Consider the following 18,823-nt stretch of genomic DNA (forward strand, 5'->3'; position numbering starts at 1 on the left):
TGGGAATACAGACACCGTACTTCTGCGCTCTGGGGCAGCAGAGTTTCTTTCTGACTTCATTACCCAGAGTTCCAGAGGACTAGAGGGGAGGGGCCTCACCTGCCCACACCTGCAGGGATTTGAGTTTCTGAAGACTGAAGGAGTAAAACAGACGGAGAGAAAAATGTCTCTAAGGTCAAACTGAGGAGCTTGGATCCGGACTGAGCAGGTTCTGGTCCAGTCTGTGCTCCTGAAAACACCTGGACCCATTAGGACCAGCCCGGATCAGAACCACTGGGGATTTGTGGAGTTTGCTCTGAAGCAGGAAGTGGAGTGGCAACAAACATGGTGAGTTTATAGCCTTAATCCTGATAGCGGTTCTGGTCCCAGCACGGCCTCGGGCCTCTTCTGAGAGAACACCTGGACTATGCAGGTGAAGGGTGAAGATCAGAGCCACGACTCAGTCCGGTTCTTCTGTCAGAACTGAATCTGGAACAGAGAGCAGATCCACCTGCAGCTCACTTGTGGATCACTGTTCAAATCCATGTCTATGTGAACAATCCTAATCCCAGATTAAAACGGATTGAATGAAAACACTTGAAAAAACAACAGAACCGCACCTTCAACCAGAGACCGAGATCTTAAGACAATCCAAGAGCCAATCACAGCTCAGAACCTGAGGAGTGGGAGCATTTCTCAAACCAGATCAATCTGATATCAGATCAGTCTGAAACCTCCTAATTCTGAATCTAGATTATTCTAGAAATCCAAATTAAACATCCTAATGAAGATCCACCTGAGCTGATGGTTCTGCTGTCAGATTAAACCATCAAACACCTGACAGTTTTTGAATCTATAGGAATGCTGAATGACCAATCAGAGCCAAGCACACAGATGTGGGCGGCGGCCTGTTAACGTTCCCAGAACCATTTAAGGGAATGGCTGCAGTCCCAGCATGTTTGCTTCCTTACCTGAAAGACTGGCTGCAGCCCACACCTGCCTGGGGGGCCACCAGCGTCACTGACTCCCCTGCATCTGATCTGAAGGCTCGGACACGCCCATGGCGTGCCGCGTCCTGCTGCGCTGCGTGCGCTCACAGGGCTCAGGAATGCTGGGGATTCAGCAGAGACAGCAAGGCTCAATGCCCCCCCCCCCCCCCCCTTCCCAACATGACACAAGGGAGGGAGGAGGGGGGCAGAGGAAAGTCACCTGAACTCCAGTTTCACTTCCTGCAGGATCCTTGAATCGTCATGGCGACGGGTGAACACATTGATCAGCTCTGGTGTTTTGAATGTTAAGTGATGCACCAGAAGTTCCTGCTTGAATGACCTCATGTTTTCTTTCTGGGGGGGCTGTGGCCTGTGGTGTAGAGGTGGAACAGCCCATCTCTGATTGTTTAAAAGATCACAGGTTCAAGTCCGGCCTTGCCTGCTGCTTAACCCTTGTTCTATCCTAGGCACTTTAACATTGGGAGTAGGGTCATCTAGACCCACTAGACAGAGCTCTGAACCTTTGTTCTTCAATGATTTGTGATCTTCACTGGTGTCCATGGATTACATGAAATCTTTCCACCTTTATCCACCTTTGTCATGGTAGGAAGAACATGTCAATGCAAGGGGGGGGGGGGGTCATCTAGGATAGCACAAGGGTTAAGTGTCCTTGGGAAGGCGGTGAACCCACGCGGCTCCTGGCGGTTACAGGCTGGTGCCATCAGCGTGTGGTGTGGGGGGGTGTTTGGGGGCTGTAAAGGCAGAAACATCCACCATGAGTTCTTCTGGCAGACGCTCTCTGCAGCTACAGAGTGTCCGTCTGCTGAGAACGGCTGATCCTTCATGTCCAGTCAGCCGTTCCTGAGGAGCACAGTTCCTCTGCTGCTCCTTAGCTTTGGTTCATCTGGTTCTGGTTCTGGTGATGTCGGGTCAGATGTGTCTCCACCCATGCAGAACCAGATGTTCCTGCTGAGGCGTCGCCTGGGTCTGATCGTCTCCCGTCGTTCAGGTCATCGATCAGGAAATGTTTCACGTGAAGATTATTGACTTTTTTCCCCCCTGTTTACTAATCAATAATTGATGATCTCCCCCCCACCCCAGGGAAGCAAGGAGCGCTACCACTGGCAGGCTCAGAACGTGAAGGTGAGCGGCGTTGACGACATGGTTCTGCTGTCCAAGATCAACGAGGACGCCATCACGGACAACCTGAAGAAGAGATACATGGACGACTACATCTTTGTATCCTTGCTGTCGGGTCCACAGTTCTGAGGAGCAGCTTCAGAACCTGGTTCTGGTTTCCTTCTAGATCCTTGACCCACTTGGTCAGACATACATCGGTGCAGTTCTGATCTCTGTAAACCCGTTTAAACAGCTGCCATATTTCACCGACAGGGAGGTGGAGCTGTACCAGGGCGCGGTGAGGCGTGCACAGAAACACGCACATGCACACTCCCACATGGGCGCACACTCCCACATGCGCACGCACACTCCCACATGCGCAGGCACACTACCATATGTGCACGCACACTCGCACATGCACCTGCACTCTCGCACCTGCACACTCTCACATGAGCGTGCACACTCGCACCTGCACACTCCCACACTCCCACATACGGGAATACTCACATATGCGCACACACTCACAAAGGAGTTCACACTCCCACATGCGCCTGCACACTCGCACATGCACGTGCACACTCCCACATGCGCAGGCACACTCCCATATGTGCAAGCACACTCCCACATGCACACGCACTCTCGCACCTGCACACTCTCACATGAGCGTGCACACTCGCACACTCGCACCTGCACACTCACATGCGCGGGCAGACTCGCACAAGCACGCGCACACTTACACATGCGCGCGCATACTCCCACATGCGCCCGCACACTCCCACATACGCGAATACTCACATATGCGCACACACTCACAAAGGAGTTCACACTCCCACATGCGCCTGCACACTCCCACATGCGCAGGCACACTACCATATGTGCACGCACACTCGCACATGCACCTGCACTCTCGCACCTGCACACTCTCACATGAGCGTGCACACTCGCACCTGCACACTCCCACACTCTCACATGCGCACGCACACTCCCACATGCGCTCGCACATGCGCCTGCACTTTCGCACCTGCACACTCTCACATGAGCGTGCACACTCGCACCTGCACACTCCCACACTCCCACATACGGGAATACTCACATATGCGCACACACTCACAAAGGAGTTCACACTCCCACATGCGCCTGCACACTCGCACATGCACGTGCACACTCCCACATGCGCAGGCACACTCCCATATGTGCAAGCACACTCCCACATGCACACGCACTCTCGCACCTGCACACTCTCACATGAGCGTGCACACTCGCACACTCGCACCTGCACACTCACATGCGCGGGCAGACTCGCACAAGCACGCGCACACTTACACATGCGCGCGCATACTCCCACATGCGCCCGCACACTCCCACATACGCGAATACTCACATATGCGCACACACTCACAAAGGAGTTCACACTCCCACATGCGCCTGCACACTCGCACATGCACGTGCACACTCCCACATGCACGTGCACACTCCCACATGCGCGCACATGCTCGCACAGTAGCACCTGTGTGTGGGTGACCTGGCGTGTTCTTCCTCCAGGCTCAGTATGAGAACCCCCCCCACATCTATGCCCTGGCTGACAACATGTACAGGAACATGATGATCGACAGCGAGAACCAGTGTGTCATCATCAGGTAGGCGGAGCTTCACTGGGGTCTCCTGCCTGCATGCAGGTGTTCACTCCTATGAAACTCTTCTTGTTCCAGCGGGGAAAGCGGAGCTGGAAAAACGGTTGCTGCTAAGTTCATAATGAGCTACGTGTCCAAAGTCTCAGGAGGCGGAGACAAAGTCCAGGTGGGTAAACCTGCTTCACTCTTCACCACGACTTCAAGGTGTTACGAGCCCAAATGAAATATGAGGTGACACAGAGGTCATGGAGGTCATGACTCCACCTTCACAGGTGTCATGGGAGTCCGTTTCAGTTTGGACCCAGAGTGGGTGTCAGTTCCTGTTCTTTGGCTTCACCACCTCAGTGAGCAGCAAAGTGTCGACACTCAGGATCTCTACTGGAACCATTTGGTGGAAGAGCCTTGCTCAAGGGCACCAGTGATGTGAACACTGCTGGAAATATATCCCATGGATGTGATCCTAAAGGGATTCAGACCAGCAACTGTGTGGCTGGAAGTCCATCTTCCTAACCACCACGGTCCCGAGAACCTCCCTGATCTTTGTTACTATAGTGCAGATCACCTGTGACCAGAAGGTTGCAGGTTCACTTCCATGTGTCACAGATACAGGGACACTGACCCTGACGTTTCCCCTGGTGGTGTGGCTCGGGCCTTGCCTGTGCACGAGCGCCTTAGGCCTTACAGAACACGCCGTTTTCCGTTCTCCCGTTAGAGGAAGTCCTCCCTGGGCCGGTGTGTTGGACGGCGAGCAGCTCATGTTCTGCTCTCTGAACAGCATCCAGTGTCTCGCGTTTCAAGTCCATCATCCTGTGAACACCTCTGACCCGGAACTCACTAGAGTTTCACATGATCATTAACTGACCCAGAAACCATAGATGGTCTGAGCATGCGCCTCAGTTCCTGCTCCAGAACCCACATGAACCGGTCCTACTCCCTGATCCAAGGTACCAGTTGGTCTCAGATGGTCCCCTGCCCCTTGGTTCTGTTGGTTGATGTAATGGGTCAGCTGAGACATTTTGTCCTGAGGAACAGACTGGTGTGAGGTTTCACTCTAGATCCAACAATCTTTAGATCTGGTTCTCCTCTTACCTGGAGAGCACAGACAGACGGTCTGCCTTCTGGATCCTGTTGGTCCTAACAGTACTTCCATCTCTGTCGTTGTCATGGTGACACTGTGGGATGCAGCGCGTCAAAGACATCATCTTACAGTCCAACCCGCTTCTGGAAGCCTTTGGAAACGCCAAGACCGTCCGCAACAACAACTCCAGCAGATTTGTGAGTATAGATCCAGGAGAACCAGAACCAGCAAGTGCACAAGTACACACTCTGGACTGTCCTGTCAGGGAAAGTACTTTGAGATCCAGTTCAGTCGAGGAGGAGCTCCCGATGGAGGGAAGATCTCCAACTTCCTGCTGGAGAAAAGTCGCGTTGTGTCGCAGAATCAAGGGGAGAGGAACTTTCACATCTACTATCAGGTACTGCAACACAACACGAGTGTAGAGTCATGGCACAACGAGTTGTCGGTGCAATCAAGTCTGTGTGATGTCAGCTTCTGGGGGGGGCCAGCAAGGAGCAGATGGAGAACTTTGGCGTCACCACTCCAGACTATTATTACTACTTGAACCAGACAGGAACCTTCACGGTGGAGGACATGGATGACAAGAAGGATTTCTCTGATACCATGGTCTGTACCCGCCTCTGCACCTGTCTGCGCGTTGGCTTGCAACTGACCTGTTGCACCTGTCTGTCAGGGGGCCATGTCTGTCGTGGGGCTGTCGGTGGACGAGCAGGAATCGGTTCTGCAGCTGGTGGCAGCGATCCTTCATGTGGGGAACATCAGCTTCAGGGAGGAGAACAACTACGCAGTGGTGGAGAGTCAGGACTGTGAGTGAGTCTCTGTTGACGTCCTCAGTAAAACCTGAAGAGTTCACCAAAGAGCCTGTGTGTCCCCCCGCCAGTCCTGGCCTTCCCCTCATACCTGCTGGGGATCTCCCAGGACGGCCTCTGCAGCAAACTGACCAGCAGGATCATGGACAGCAAGTGGGGCGGGAAGAGCGAGTCCATCTCGGTCACCCTGAACACCGAGCAGGCCTCCTTCTCCAGGGACGCCCTGTCCAAAGCCCTGTATGCCCGCCTCTTCGACTTCCTGGTGGACGTAAGTCCCACAACCTGGGGGAGGGACTATCCGAGGGGGGAGCAGCGGTTCGAGGTCCCATGTGTGTCTGTGTGTTGTTGCAGTGCATCAACAAAGCCATGCAGAAGGAGCAGGAGGAGCTGAACATCGGGGTTCTGGACATCTACGGTTTTGAGATCTTCCAGGTACGTGGCTTCTGTGGAACACCAGAGTCCTTCACAGACCCAGAGAAGGTTCTAAAGCTTTCATGGTGTTGGTGACGTCTGCCCCCTGCTGGACGTGTTTGGAGGTGCACATGAGCTGGTTTCTGGTGGCTAAACCTCTGACTTTCATGGAATTCACTTTCCTTCCTTTTCAGAAAAATGGCTTTGAGCAGTTCTGCATCAACTTTGTCAATGAGAAGCTGCAGCAGATCTTCATTGAGCTGACGCTGAAGGCAGAGCAGGTGACCTTTGACCCCCCTCTTAGATCACAGACACCAAAGGCCTGTTCATGAGGATCCGTTGGGTGCTGGTGACGGTTTGAGGAGATCGGGATAAAGCCAGGTTCCTGTGTTTGTAGAACTTGTTCAGTTCACAGCTGAGACTTCATCAGCTGAGTTATAGAGGCGGAGCCTGCATGATGTGGGGACATGATCTCAGTGCAATGTCATTAAGAAGTATGTCTGCAGGAGGAGTATGTTCAGGAGGGCATCAAGTGGACCCCCATTGAGTACTTCAACAACAAGGTGGTCTGTGACCTCATCGAGTCCAAACTGGTGAGCTAACCAATCGCAGAGCAGCAAAGGAAAAAAGGCTGCACTTTCTCCAATCCTCTTTGTCACCTTGTCCCAGAATCCTCCAGGAATAATGAGCATCCTGGATGATGTTTGCGCCACCATGCACGCCAAAGGGGAGGGGGCGGATCAGACGCTGCTGCAGAAGCTGCAGGGTCAGATCGGATCACACGAACACTTCAGCAGCTGGAACAAAGGCTTCATCGTCCACCACTACGCCGGGAAGGTGCCACCACACCCGCACACCTTTGTGCTCCCTGACACCTGCTGAGTCCAACAACACCTGTCTGTGTGTCCAGGTGTCCTACGATGTCAACGGCTTCTGTGAGAGGAACCGCGACGTCTTGTTCAATGACATCATCGAGCTGATGCAGGGCAGCCAGTTGTAAGTTCTGGTTCTGCTCGCTCTCCCATCTCATTGACATCAGGTTTGCAGCCTGAAGGTTCAGAACTGGATGATACTTCTGACAGAGAGAGGCACTGTGGTTTGTGGAGTCGCAGGGAAGAAGAACATTGGAGCTCTTTAGGACATGGATGAGGGCTGTAAGACAGTGGTGAGATGTTCTGTTGGTGTGACAGACAGGAACCTCTGAGGAGCATCATGCTTGCAGATGATACTGTGACCTGAGTGCATGGAGCAGAGAGGTGGAGGAACATCTAGAGAGGTGGAGGGACATTTAGAGAAGTGGAGGAACAATCTAGAGAGGTGGAGGAACATCTAAAGAGGTGGAGGAGCATCTAGAGAGGTAGAAGAACCATCTAGAGAGGTGGAGGAACAATCTAGAGATGTGGAGGAACATTTAGAGATGTGGAGGAACATTTAGAGAGGTGGAGGGACATTTAGAGAGGTGGAGGAACAATCTAGGGAGGTGGAGGAACATCTAGAGAGGTGGAGGAACATCTAGAGAGGTGGAGGAACATCTAGAGAGGTGGAGGAACATTTAGAGAGGTGGAGGAACAATCTAGAGAGGTGGAGGAACATCTAAAGAGGTGGAGGAGCATCTAGAGAGGTGGAGGAGCATCTAGAGAGGTGGAGGAGCATCTAGAGAGGTGGAAGAACATCTAGTGAGGTGGAGGAACATTTAGGGGAGGTGGAGGAACATTTAGAGAGGTGGAGGAACAATCTAGAGAGGTGGAGGAACATTTAGAGAGGTGGAGGAACAATCTAGAGAGGTGGAGGAGCATCTTGAGAGGTAGAAGAACCATCTAGAGAGGTGGAGGAACAATCTAGAGAGGTGGTGGAGCATCTAGAGAGGTGGAGGAGCATCTAGAGAGGTGGAGGAACATTTAGAGGGTGAGGAGCATCTAGAGAGGTGGAGGAACAATCTAGAGAGGTGGAGGAACAATCTAGAGAGGTGGAGGAACATTTAGGGGAGGTGGAGGAACATTTAGAGAGGTGGAGGAACAATCTAGAGAGGTGGAGGAACATTTAGAGAGGTGGAGGAACAATCTAGAGAGGTGGAGGAGCATCTCGAGAGGTAGAAGAACCATCTAGAGAGGTGGAGGAACAATCTAGAGAGGTGGTGGAGCATCTAGAGAGGTGGAGGAGCATCTAGAGAGGTGGAGGAACATTTAGAGGGTGAGGAGCATCTAGAGAGGTGGAGGAACAATCTAGAGGGGTGGAGGAACAATCTAGAGAGGTGGAGGAACAATCTAGAGAGGTGGAGGAGCATCTAGAGAGGTGGAGGAGCATCTAGAGAGGTGGAGGAACATCTAGAGATGTGGAGGAACATTTAGGGGAGGTGGAGGAACATTTAGAGAGGTGGAGGAACAATCTAGAGAGGTGGAGGAACATTTAGAGAGGTGGAGGAACAATCTAGAGAGGTGGAGGGAACATCTAAAGAGGTGGAGGAGCATCTAGAGAGGTAGAAGAACCATCTAGAGAGGTGGAGGAACAATCTAGAGAGGTGGTGGAGCATCTAGAGAGGTGGAGGAGCATCTAGAGAGGTGGAGGAACATTTAGAGGTGGAGGAGCATCTAGAGAGGTGGAGGAACAATCTAGAGAGGTGGAGGAACATCTACAGAGGTGGAGGAACATCTAGAGAGGTGGAGGACCATCTAGAGAGGTGGAGGAACATCTAGAGAGGTGGAGGAACATCTAGAGGTGGAGGAACATCTAGAGAGGTGGAGGAACATCTAGTGAGGTGGAGGAACATTTAGAGAGGTGGAGGAACATTTAAAGGTGGAGGAGCATTTTATTGTTCTGGATTGTTCTGAAAAGGAGACGATTAAAGGTCAGCTGCAGTGAGACAGAGAATTTGTGTGTAAATGACAAGAACTCTAAAGGAATGGTGAGATTACAGGAAGCGGAGGAGGAGAAAGTGGAGGATTTTAGGACTCGGTGAAGCATTAAAGCAAAGGTGGAGCAGACTGTGGGGAGAGCAGCCGTCTGAAAGCAGGTTGGAGCAGGTGGAGGAAGGTGGGACCAAAGGTGCAGCCATGTGGGTGGTTCAGAGACAGGAGGCAGAGCTGAAGATGCTTAGGTTCTGTTTAGAACCAGGATGGATCAGGAATGGATCCATCAGAGGATCAGATCATGGATGCTCTGGAGATCCATGCAGGGAAGCAGATGGAGACGTTTGAGAGGAGGAACAGTGATGACGACGATGGTGGAAAGATGCTGAGGGTGGAGCTACAGAAAAGAGAAGGTTCGTGGATGAAGGAGGACATGGGGGATCACCCCATAGACTTTTGACATGCTTGTGGAAAAGTCGGTCCATGGCGTTTGTTAATGGATGCAAAATAATGTTCAGGTACGAAGAGCAACAAAAAGGTTCAGGTAGAGGTTCAGGTACCAGACCAGATCAGGTTTGACGTGTTTGTGTGAAGACCTCATGATGACCTCTTTGCGGTGTGTTTGTGGAAAGTCCGTTCATCAGAGCTTTGTTCCCGGAGAGCCTGGAGGCTGAGAAAAGAGGCCGGCCCACCACTGCCAGCAGTAAGATTAAGGTGAGATGGAGGTCAGAAAATGAAACAAACATTGAGGAAAGGTTTCTGTGTCAGGTGGTACCAAACAGACTCCTCCTTTCCTCTGCAGAAACAAGCCAACAGTCTGGTCCAGACCCTGATGAAGTGCACTCCTCACTACATTCGCTGCATCAAACCCAATGAGACCAAACGCCCCCGGGACTGGGAGGAGAACCGGGTCAGACACCAGGTGGAGTACCTGGGCCTTAGAGAGAACATCAGAGTCCGGCGAGCGGGATATGCTTACCGACGTCCTTTCAACAAATTCTTGCAGAGGTCAGGCATCATTCTTGGTCAAAATTAGCACTAGGTTCTATTTCATACCAGCATGAACTTATGTTTCTTCAGGTACGCTATCCTCACCAAGGAAACATGGCCTCACTGGAGGGGAGAGGAGCGCCGTGGGGTCCTACACCTCCTAAGCTCTGTCAACATGGACCAGGACCAGTACCAACTGGGCAAGACCAAAGTCTTCATCAAAGCTCCAGAGTCGGTATGAAACACAATACAATCTCTCTGTTGTGAACTTCTGAGGTTCTGTTCACAAGAACCTGGAGAAGTCCGGGATCTGGTTCTGTAGGAAGATGCTCATTTCTGTTTTGCAGCTCTTCCTGTTGGAGGAAATGAGGGAGAGGAAGTACAACGGATACGCTCGCGTCATTCAGAAGGCGTGGCGCAAACACATCGCTGTCCGGAAGTACGTCAAGATGCGGGAAGAAGGTGAGACTGGAGTTGTGAGACTCTGGAGAGGCTTCCTGTTTGTGTCACCTGATCCGGACCAGAACTCTTCTCTACTCTCAGCCTCTGATGTGCTGTTGAACAAGAAGGAACGCCGCAGGAACAGCATCAACAGGAACTTCGTAGGCGACTACATTGGGACCGAAAACCACCCTGAGATCAGGCAGTTTGTCGGCCGTAGAGAGAGGATCGACTTTGCAGACGTGGTGGTGAAATATAACCGCAGATTCAAGGTAAAACACACGGTTCTGTTTGTGACCCAGTTAGAGCTGAGACATAGTTGAAGAACCGGCTCAACAGGAGGTCCTTCTGCAGTCAGAACTTTTACAGTATCACAGCAGAGGGGGGACTTGGACTTGACGGCATTGCTGTCAGATCTAACAGCTTTGAGAACGTAGAAATGCCAGCTGTCTTTTTTTGTTACCCAACAAGCTGTTTAGCCCTTAAACACCAGAGATGTCGCCGGTGACAACTACATAACACCCTTTGACCTACCAAAATGGTTAGACGGCTGCCTTTCTCTGGATCAGAATCAGCTGATTCCTGTTGGTTATGTAAAAGCGTCACTACTCCAAAGGGTTGAACATCAGCGTTTCATATCTTCAGGATCGGTGGGAATGACGTTATTACCGTAAACAGTTAAATAGTATGGCAATGGAAAGACCGTCAACACTGGAGCTAAAGCTCCGTGGTTAAAGGGTTCGTGACAATTTGCTTTTAACTGTTTTATGACTTGAAGTTGGATGCGAAGACTGGGCTTGACTTGAACTTGCAAAATAAGGACTTGTTAGCCTCCCTGGATCACGGTGTCTCTTTTGAGGAATCTGATGTCCTGTAATGTAAACAGAAACCAGTCCCTAAAAGACGGGAAGCCGGCAGTGGTCTCTAAAGTCAGAGACAATCGGTGAGGTTTCCACCATAAAAAAGTCCAGTTCTCTGCGTCTCATCCGGAAAGGATGAAGAGGAAGTCTACCTTCATGTCTTTCTGGCTTGCAGCCTCACTCAGAAGGTTTTGGGCTGTGTCACTATCAGCGGCACACCTGTAATGTTACCTGGGTGGCCACGCCCCTCCTTCTGGTGAGTGGCTGGACGTACGCCCCCTCATTTGCGTCTCTGTCTCCTGGTCCCGTTGGGTTTATCCAGTCGTTGACATGGCGGTTTCTGTTTTCTGAATTTTTGTTGCTCTGCTGGTTCTCCTTTGGATCTTTCCTGTCTCCTTTTCTACTCCTAACTTTGTATTTGCGGGGGTTAGATACCAGAGACACCCCCCACCCTCGCGCGGCTGAAGAATGTCCGTTGCAGATCCTTCTTCTTCCAAAACCCTTCTGAAACATTTCTGATGCTTTGTAAAACGTTAGAACACTGGAACATTGCTCAACATAGTGTTTTACTCAGAGCAGTAGACTGTAGCACAGTGTCCTTCATAACATTAGGAGAGTCTCTCTGAGCCTTGAAACCAGGAGCCCATTCTTCCTTCATCCGTTTAGGGCCAGAGGTCCTGCAGTGCCGTTTGAGGGTCGCTCCCTCCACAAGAGACAAGTTTCATCCCTCATTAACTCATCCGGATGATAATTGTTCTCCGTGATTATCTTCTTCAGCGTTTCAGGAGATTTTCTGAGTCCATTTTCTGAGCAGGGGAACACCTTCCTGCTTTTCCTTTGTTTCATCTTTTCAAGCCGCCGTTTCCCTTTCTTTATGCTCATTCTTGGTTCCAGGCAGCGTTCTTGTGCATCGGATCCGTCCAGGAGGCGTGTCCAGCCACTGGCTGACTGATGACTTATCTGAAGGAAACACCTTTGCTGCAGGGAAAACCAAAGGTGTTGGGCCCAAAAGGTTCTGCTGCTGGTTCTCTGAGGTTCTTTGGTTCCGTTTCAGACGGTGAAGCAGGACCTCATCCTCACCCCAAAGTTCCTCTACCTGATCGGCAGAGAGAAAGTGAAGCAAGGTCCAGATAAAGGCCAGATCTGTGAGGTTCTGAAGAGGAAGATCGAGCTCAACAAGGTCCAGTCTGTGTCTCTGAGGTAGGTTCTCCATGAGTGTCTGTCCTGGTACTGAGGGGCTGCGGGTTTGATTCCACAGTCTAGCACCGTATCTCTTTCAGAGATTTCAAATATTTTTATGGTCATTCTATTTCTACAGCGAAATTCTGTTGGCACTCAGTCAGAAAGAAGTAAACATCAAAGAATGAATAAAAACAATATAAGAATATAAAAAATCAGAAAAAACGTTAAGAAGTTTTAAATAAAAATGTCTTGATAAATAAATAGCTTTATTGCACTTTCAGTGGTGTGTTGTACTGAGGGGTGTCTGTGATGAATAAGATTTAAGTCCGTGGGATATGGAAAGCAGGGGGGGTGGAGACTACAGCTCTGGGGTAGAAGCTGCATCTCAGTCTCTTTGTCCTTGTTTTTAAAACCCGGTACCTCCTGCCCGATTGCAGCGGCACAAACAGGGATTGTCCAGGATGGCTGCTGTCCATACTGATGGCCCGGTCTTCTCTGTAGACGCTCTTTATAGACTGTGTCTAGGTCTGGAAGCTCAGCTCCCACAATCTTCTGCACTCTCTTCACCACCCGGGACAGGTCTCTCCTCTCCTCTGCTGTACCACACTGTACAGCCCCGGCAGAGGAGGCTCTCCACGGTGCTCCTGTAGAACTGTCTGAGAAGTCCCGGAGCCAGACCCGCCTTCCTCAGGAAGAACAGCCTCTGATGGGCCCTTTTCACCAGTTTGGAGATGATCAGCATCCATGTCAGGTTCTTGGAGATATACATGCCAAGGAACCTGACAGAGTCGGTCTGTTCCACCTCCTCCCCTCTGGTGTGGAGTGGGAGTTGAGTTGTTCTCCTGGTCCTCCTGAAGTCTATAATGACCTCCTTGGTTTTGGTGGGATTGAGGAACAGATCTTTGGCTGGACACCACTCCTCCAAGTGTTTGATCTCCTGTCTGTACCAGGTCTCGGTATTGTCAATAATGAGGCCCACCACTGTAGTGTCATCTGCAAATGTCACTATAGTGTTGGAGGAGTGGATGGGAGCAGAGTCCTGAGTGAAAAGTGTGAAGAGGGCTGGACTGAGCACACAGCCCTGTGGTGTGCCTGTGCTCAGGATTATGGAGTCAGACGTCAGTCCCCCCATCCTGACATTCTGAGAGGCCTGTTGGTCAGGAAGTCCATGATCCATGAACAGAGCTTGGATGAGAGTCTGAGATTGGAGAGTTTGTGGACCAGTTTATGGGGGATCACAGTGTTGAATGAAGTCCACAAAGAGCATCCCGGTGTTTGGCTGCTCCAGGTGGGTCAGGGCCTAACTCGGTTCTGTCCCAGTTCAGCTTGAAGCTTTCTCCATGTAACACTTTTCACCGTGCATAAATCAAGACTGGAACCAGAACCTAAAACCTGACTCAGGTTTGTGTTGATCAGCACTCTGCAGGACGACTTCTTCATCATCCACGAGGAAGAGTACGACAGCGTTCTGCAGAGCATCTTCAAGACCGAGTTCCTCAGTCTGCTGGTCAAGAGGTTCCAGGAGAGAACCGACAAGAAGCTGCCGCTCAAGTTCAACAACATGTCAGTATGACACCTGTCTGTCTGCCTGCCTGCTTGTCTGTCTGCTTGCATGTCTCCAGTTTCCATGGAAACACGGCAGACAGTTCCACTGCGTCTGTCTGAAGCTTTGTGGGTGGGGCAGTGATCCGTGCGAGACTATTGGGTCTGTGTTGGTCGGGGGCGGGGTTCTTTGTGGGGAGTTTCTGCTTTAATTGGGCGTGGCTGCAGGGTGGAGTCAGACAGGTGGTTGTCTGTTGACAGGACAGCAATCTGAGAGTCCACTCTTGATGCAAAGTTCTGGTCCTAACAGTTCTGTCCTGTCCCTCCAGCCTGGATTTCAAGGTGAAGAAGGGGGGTTGGGGCCCCTTTGGCTCATCAGGTTCTAGAGAGATCCAGTTCCAGAAGGGCCAGGGGGATGATGCGGTTCTGAAGCCTAGCGGAAAGGTCCTGCAGGTTTCCATTGGCCCGGGTCTCCCCAAGAACTCCAGTAAGTTCTGGCTCTCATAATCCAGAATTTTCTAGCATTTTGTCAGTGCCGCATCACTTCCTGCTGGATCCGCAGGACCGACAAGGAAGGACAACCGCAAGAGCCGCTACCTGCGAAGCCAGGCCCCGCCCACCAGCCAGATAGGCTCAGGTAACTGACAGGAGTGCTTCAGGTTCTGAAGTGGTTTCAAGCAGTTTTGATGACCTTATCTCCCTAGCAACTGACCCCAGAGGGGGTGGAGTATCCAGGGGCCGGCCTAACTCTTCCAGAGGCTCCCTCTTGAGGCAGCAATCCAGCATGGACCAACCCACCCTACCACGCCTCCAGAACCAGCCTCGGCATGGCGCTCAGCTCCCAAGACAACAGGACATGGGCTTCATGGAGGTTCCTGACCAGGGAGCTGCAGGGTAAGCCAGCCTGTCCACCAGAACCAGATCCAGTACAACCAGAGCGTTTGCTGTACAGCAGTCCAAACCAGCTTGACCCGGCTAATCGGGCTGAGCAGTGCTTCTCTAGCACCAAATTTTGCTGAGTCGGGTCTTTTCCTACTGAAGCTCCATCCTTCCAGACTCGAGCTTGGTCCAAACCAGGAAGTAAACGATGTTGCAGTTCCTCCAGAGACCATCAGAGGCCGGTGTCGTCACTGCTCCGTGTTAAAAAGTTTAGCTTTACGATGACATTTTTCAGTTTCTTGAACTGCCAGGTGGCCCGGCTTCAAACTTTAATTTGACCCGTCCAACTGCTGTTTTTAAGGGGGGTTTGGAGGTGGGCGGAGTCAACTCTAGTACCTGTCCCCCTTTAGGTGTCATCCAGAATCCGGTTCATGTGTCTGAGGTTCTGATCATCTGTCCTTCTCCTCACCTCCAGGCTGCATCGACGGCGCTCAAAGGAAGTAAAACCTCCTCCTGGGGCGGGTCGACCCAAACCAAAACCCAGAACCCCCCAATGCAGAGCGCTCTATGCCTATGACGCCCAGGACACGGATGAGCTCAGCTTCAACGCCAGTGATGTCATCGAGATTCTCACCGAAGGTACAGACAGCAGCTTCCAAAGTCTTTAGGACCTGATAGTCTGGTTTTTCTGATCTCCAGTCAGAGCAGAGAATTGTGGGTAGGGGACGGCCGCTCCTCAGCAGCATTTGTGTCTCTGCAGACCCGTCGGGGTGGTGGTTCGGTCGGCTGCGGGGCAGAGAGGGCATGTTTCCTGGAAACTACGTGGAGAAAATCTAGAGCTGCCGTGAAGGAGCAGAGGTCATGGGGCTCCGCCCATCCAGCAGACCGGAACCAGCCTGAGGACTTCAATCGGCAGCCTCAGCATTCATCTGCACATAGACTGAGGACAGCTTCAATGCTTCCTACACTACATTACCCAGAGTTCTGATGACCGGGGGGGGGGGGGGGGGCAGCAGCGCTGCGTTCGGTTGCAGATGTAAATGTGTATTGTGATGGTGGTTCTGTGTTTGGTGATCCAGAGTTTCAGAACCGAGCCGAGTTTTGGGGTGAAGCCCTGCTGTCGTTCACCTGTGTCATGTTTCACTCAATAAAGCGTTTAGAACGAGCCTCTGTGAAACCCACCGCTCCGAGCTTCTCTACAGTCCCTGAAGGCGCCGCGACCTTTCACCCACAACGTCGCGCGCGGACTCGGTTGTCAGGCAGTGGACTCGTCTGACCGGCTCTGCGCGGCCCCGAGAGAGCACCGACAACCCGAACCGGAACCGTACAGCGTCACCGCAGCCGCGTGGGCGCGGGAGAGCCGCCGCGCGGCATCGAACGTTAGCGGGGAGCTAACGGAGCAACATGGAGGCGTTTCTGCGGAGCAGCAGGAGCGCCATGAGGGTGAGGGGGAGGGGGGTCTCGAACCGCGGCTCACCGAGCGGAAACTTTCAAAATAAACTTCCGGCTTCAGGAGGTGTCCCTTCCAAATAAAACTGATTCGATGGTAGTTTTTGATTTGATTTAATGCTTTATTGTTCAGAACATGTAGAACTAGAGTGCAGGACATAAACAGTAACCATGACAACGGGAATGCCAGGAGATGAGTTATATTAAAAAGAAATATTGTAAAACACATTACAAAACATTGAAAATGTGAAGAAAGTTTTCATAAATACGGATAGCTTTTTGTTCATTATATTAGAAATGGTTCGTAAATTATTTTTTAGTTATTACAGGGAAAAAAGTTGTGACGAAGAAAATCCTGATTTGTGAAAATGAAACTTACCAAATATTCTAGATAAATTTCCAATTTTATGGCAGGTTACATTTAAGGTTCAATTCTTCATATCTGAGTAATTAACCTCTGAGGTTAAAGAGCCGACCCTCCATAGGATATGATTATAAAAGCAGTTATTGTCAAATAAAGATGTGTTCCTGGAAAGGATATATCTGTTATTCCAAATAGAAAAGTTATGAGGGAAAAATGTGTTTATAAATAAGAAAGAAGAATCTGTGAAAAGCAGAAAGTTTCACTGGGATTTTGTCAAAATTATAATAACAAAGAAGAAGAAAATGGAGAAAAGTTACGTTACGAATATTTTCCCTTACATGATGAGGGAAAATATTCCACATGGAGAGTGGATTATTTAAATATGATTTAATCCAGTTTAGGTAAAAAGTATTATTTAAAGTAGTAAAGTCAAGAAAATGCAGGCCTCCTTTTTCATAGGAGTTCATTCATACAGATTTATTAAAATAATGAACACGGTTTTTCCAGATGGAGTTGAACTTTTGGTCAATAGATTGAAGAGTCTGACTGTCTAAATGCAAATCACTCTCTACGCAATAGTTGAGATTTATAAAAAGCAAACTTGAGGGGAAAATGTGCGGTCCTTCACGCTCTGACCCAGGCGTACGCACAAAAACGGGTGAAATGAGAAACGGCGACGCCGTCGGCAGATGGAAGAAACACGTGAAAGTGAAAATGACAATACTGCCTCTCAGAAATAACATGAAGACTTCACAAAGCAAGTCTGACAATTAACAGCTACACAAACACCCGTTTGATCGATCAGCAGTGAAACAAACAAAAAAGATCAAACGAAAATTACAACAGAAATTCAAATGAACACATATTTGCAGAAAGAAAAGTGAAATATGTTCTGCAATATTGGCATGTTGTGCAATTCATCCTCATAAATAATATAGTTAACAGAACGAAATAATGTCCAAAACTGATATTCTCCTCAATGTGTCCTGGACAGACAGACATATTAATTGTCCACTGGGGAAAGTTGTTTTCATAGTAAAACATTTCTTCATAAGCTACAGAATTATGGTATTCATGCATATGCCTTTAGTTTGTTTTATTTTTGATAAAACAATGTATGGCGTATGTCTCAGCCATTCAGAAAGCAACAAGAAATTACATTTGCTGATCAATTTCCCATTTCCACGTGGATTATTACCGACATCTGTAGCTTGTCAGATGTAATTAAATGGAGGGAAATAAAATGCCCCATCACAATGCGTAATGACGCACAATCTTTAGACAGCAAGAAGATTTGCTGGCAAACGAGGACGAGTGGCTTATGAGCCGGTTCCGACTTCCTCCAGCCGTCCTGTTGGACCTCTGCGGGCTTTTGGGCCCGGCGTTACAGAGGAGCACTCAGAGGAACCACGCCGTGCCAGTCCCACTTCAAGTCCTGACAACACTAGGACTATGGTGTCCGACCATTTATTTTTTATTTCGGCCACGGTCCGAGGTTGTGAGGCTACAGCGTTAACGGCGTTTGCCACTCACGTGCCTTTTTGGCATTAGTAATGCCCACACTGTGCCCTCCAAACAACACTTTTCTCCTCTTTTCCACCTCGCCAACGATAACTTCTACTTCACATTGAGTGAAGTTACGTTTTTTTGATTTCCTCTCTGTGTTGCCATGGTTTCACAATCAATGAATATTCATTTGTGGGCGTTTCACGGACTATTTATGGGCAACTATGGGCGTGTCATGAGGCCACAAAAGCTGCTCTGCATTTAGAATTGGTTGTGATTTATTAAGGGAAAGATGCGTAGGATGTGCGTGCGCACGGTTTATAAATCCCAATATTTCTGTGCGTACGCACGTCCTATGTTTCATCCGTACGCCACTTCTGACGCAAATCCTACGCAAAGTTTTAGAAATGAGGCCCCAGGTGAGGTTAGACCCCCCCCCTTCTGGTTCCTCTATTAAGACGGTCTCAGGGGGAGGAACCATTTCAGTCTGATAGAGCAGTTAGCATTAGCATACAGGGTTTCCACTGTAGGACAGAAGAAGGGGCCAAAATGAGTTTATGAAGATAGACCTGAACAGAGTCAAACGCTTTGGAAAAGTCTCAAAAGAGAATAAAACTATCATCAGAGATCAGCTGTGAGTTATCTAGAACATCTAGAACATGTTATTGGAGATGTGTCTGCATGAATCCCGATTGTGTCTCTGCAATAACTGAGTTTAGAACTGATTGAGGTCTTTTTGCAAAGACAG

The 18,823-nt window shown here is 50.0% G+C and overlaps 2 protein-coding genes across 2 annotated transcripts in view; both read left to right on the forward strand.

The window, feature by feature from the left end:
* The first annotated feature begins 95 nt into the window (after positions 1 to 95).
* Positions 96 to 15,922, forward strand: LOC101165713 (unconventional myosin-Ie-like). The gene is made up of 27 exons (XM_004086681.4): positions 96 to 327; positions 2,070 to 2,207; positions 2,296 to 2,385; positions 3,630 to 3,724; positions 3,797 to 3,884; positions 4,904 to 4,993; positions 5,062 to 5,193; positions 5,268 to 5,402; positions 5,470 to 5,602; positions 5,677 to 5,873; positions 5,957 to 6,037; positions 6,211 to 6,297; positions 6,523 to 6,609; positions 6,686 to 6,853; positions 6,927 to 7,012; positions 9,495 to 9,576; positions 9,665 to 9,870; positions 9,943 to 10,087; positions 10,200 to 10,314; positions 10,396 to 10,565; positions 12,208 to 12,353; positions 13,752 to 13,898; positions 14,207 to 14,364; positions 14,440 to 14,514; positions 14,582 to 14,771; positions 15,232 to 15,395; positions 15,517 to 15,922. Exons 1-27 carry the CDS (start codon positions 325 to 327, stop codon positions 15,591 to 15,593), a joined length of 3,285 nt encoding a protein of 1,094 aa, XP_004086729.1. The 5' UTR covers positions 96 to 324; the 3' UTR covers positions 15,594 to 15,922.
* A 56-nt stretch (positions 15,923 to 15,978) lies between these two features.
* Positions 15,979 to 18,823, forward strand: part of prune1 (prune exopolyphosphatase 1) — a 28,493-nt gene continuing 25,648 nt past the window's right edge. The window contains exon 1 of the mRNA XM_023964236.1: positions 15,979 to 16,199. Coding sequence (XP_023820004.1) covers positions 16,161 to 16,199 — 39 coding nt within the window. The 5' untranslated portion in view covers positions 15,979 to 16,160. The remainder of the gene's footprint in view (positions 16,200 to 18,823) is intronic.

Source organism: Oryzias latipes, chromosome 16 (genome assembly GCF_002234675.1).
Source record: "Oryzias latipes chromosome 16, ASM223467v1".
Taxonomy (NCBI): Eukaryota; Metazoa; Chordata; class Actinopteri; order Beloniformes; family Adrianichthyidae; genus Oryzias; species Oryzias latipes.

What these genes read in the sequence shown, in the direction of transcription:
- LOC101165713 (XM_004086681.4), top strand. An exon ending in CGTCAAGATGCGGGAAGAAG is followed by an intron (nt 10,315 to 10,395) that starts GTGAGACTGGAG and finishes CTCTACTCTCAG; the next exon opens with CCTCTGATGTGCTGTTGAAC. An exon ending in CCTGACCAGGGAGCTGCAGG is followed by an intron (nt 14,772 to 15,231) that starts GTAAGCCAGCCT and finishes CCTCACCTCCAG; the next exon opens with GCTGCATCGACGGCGCTCAA.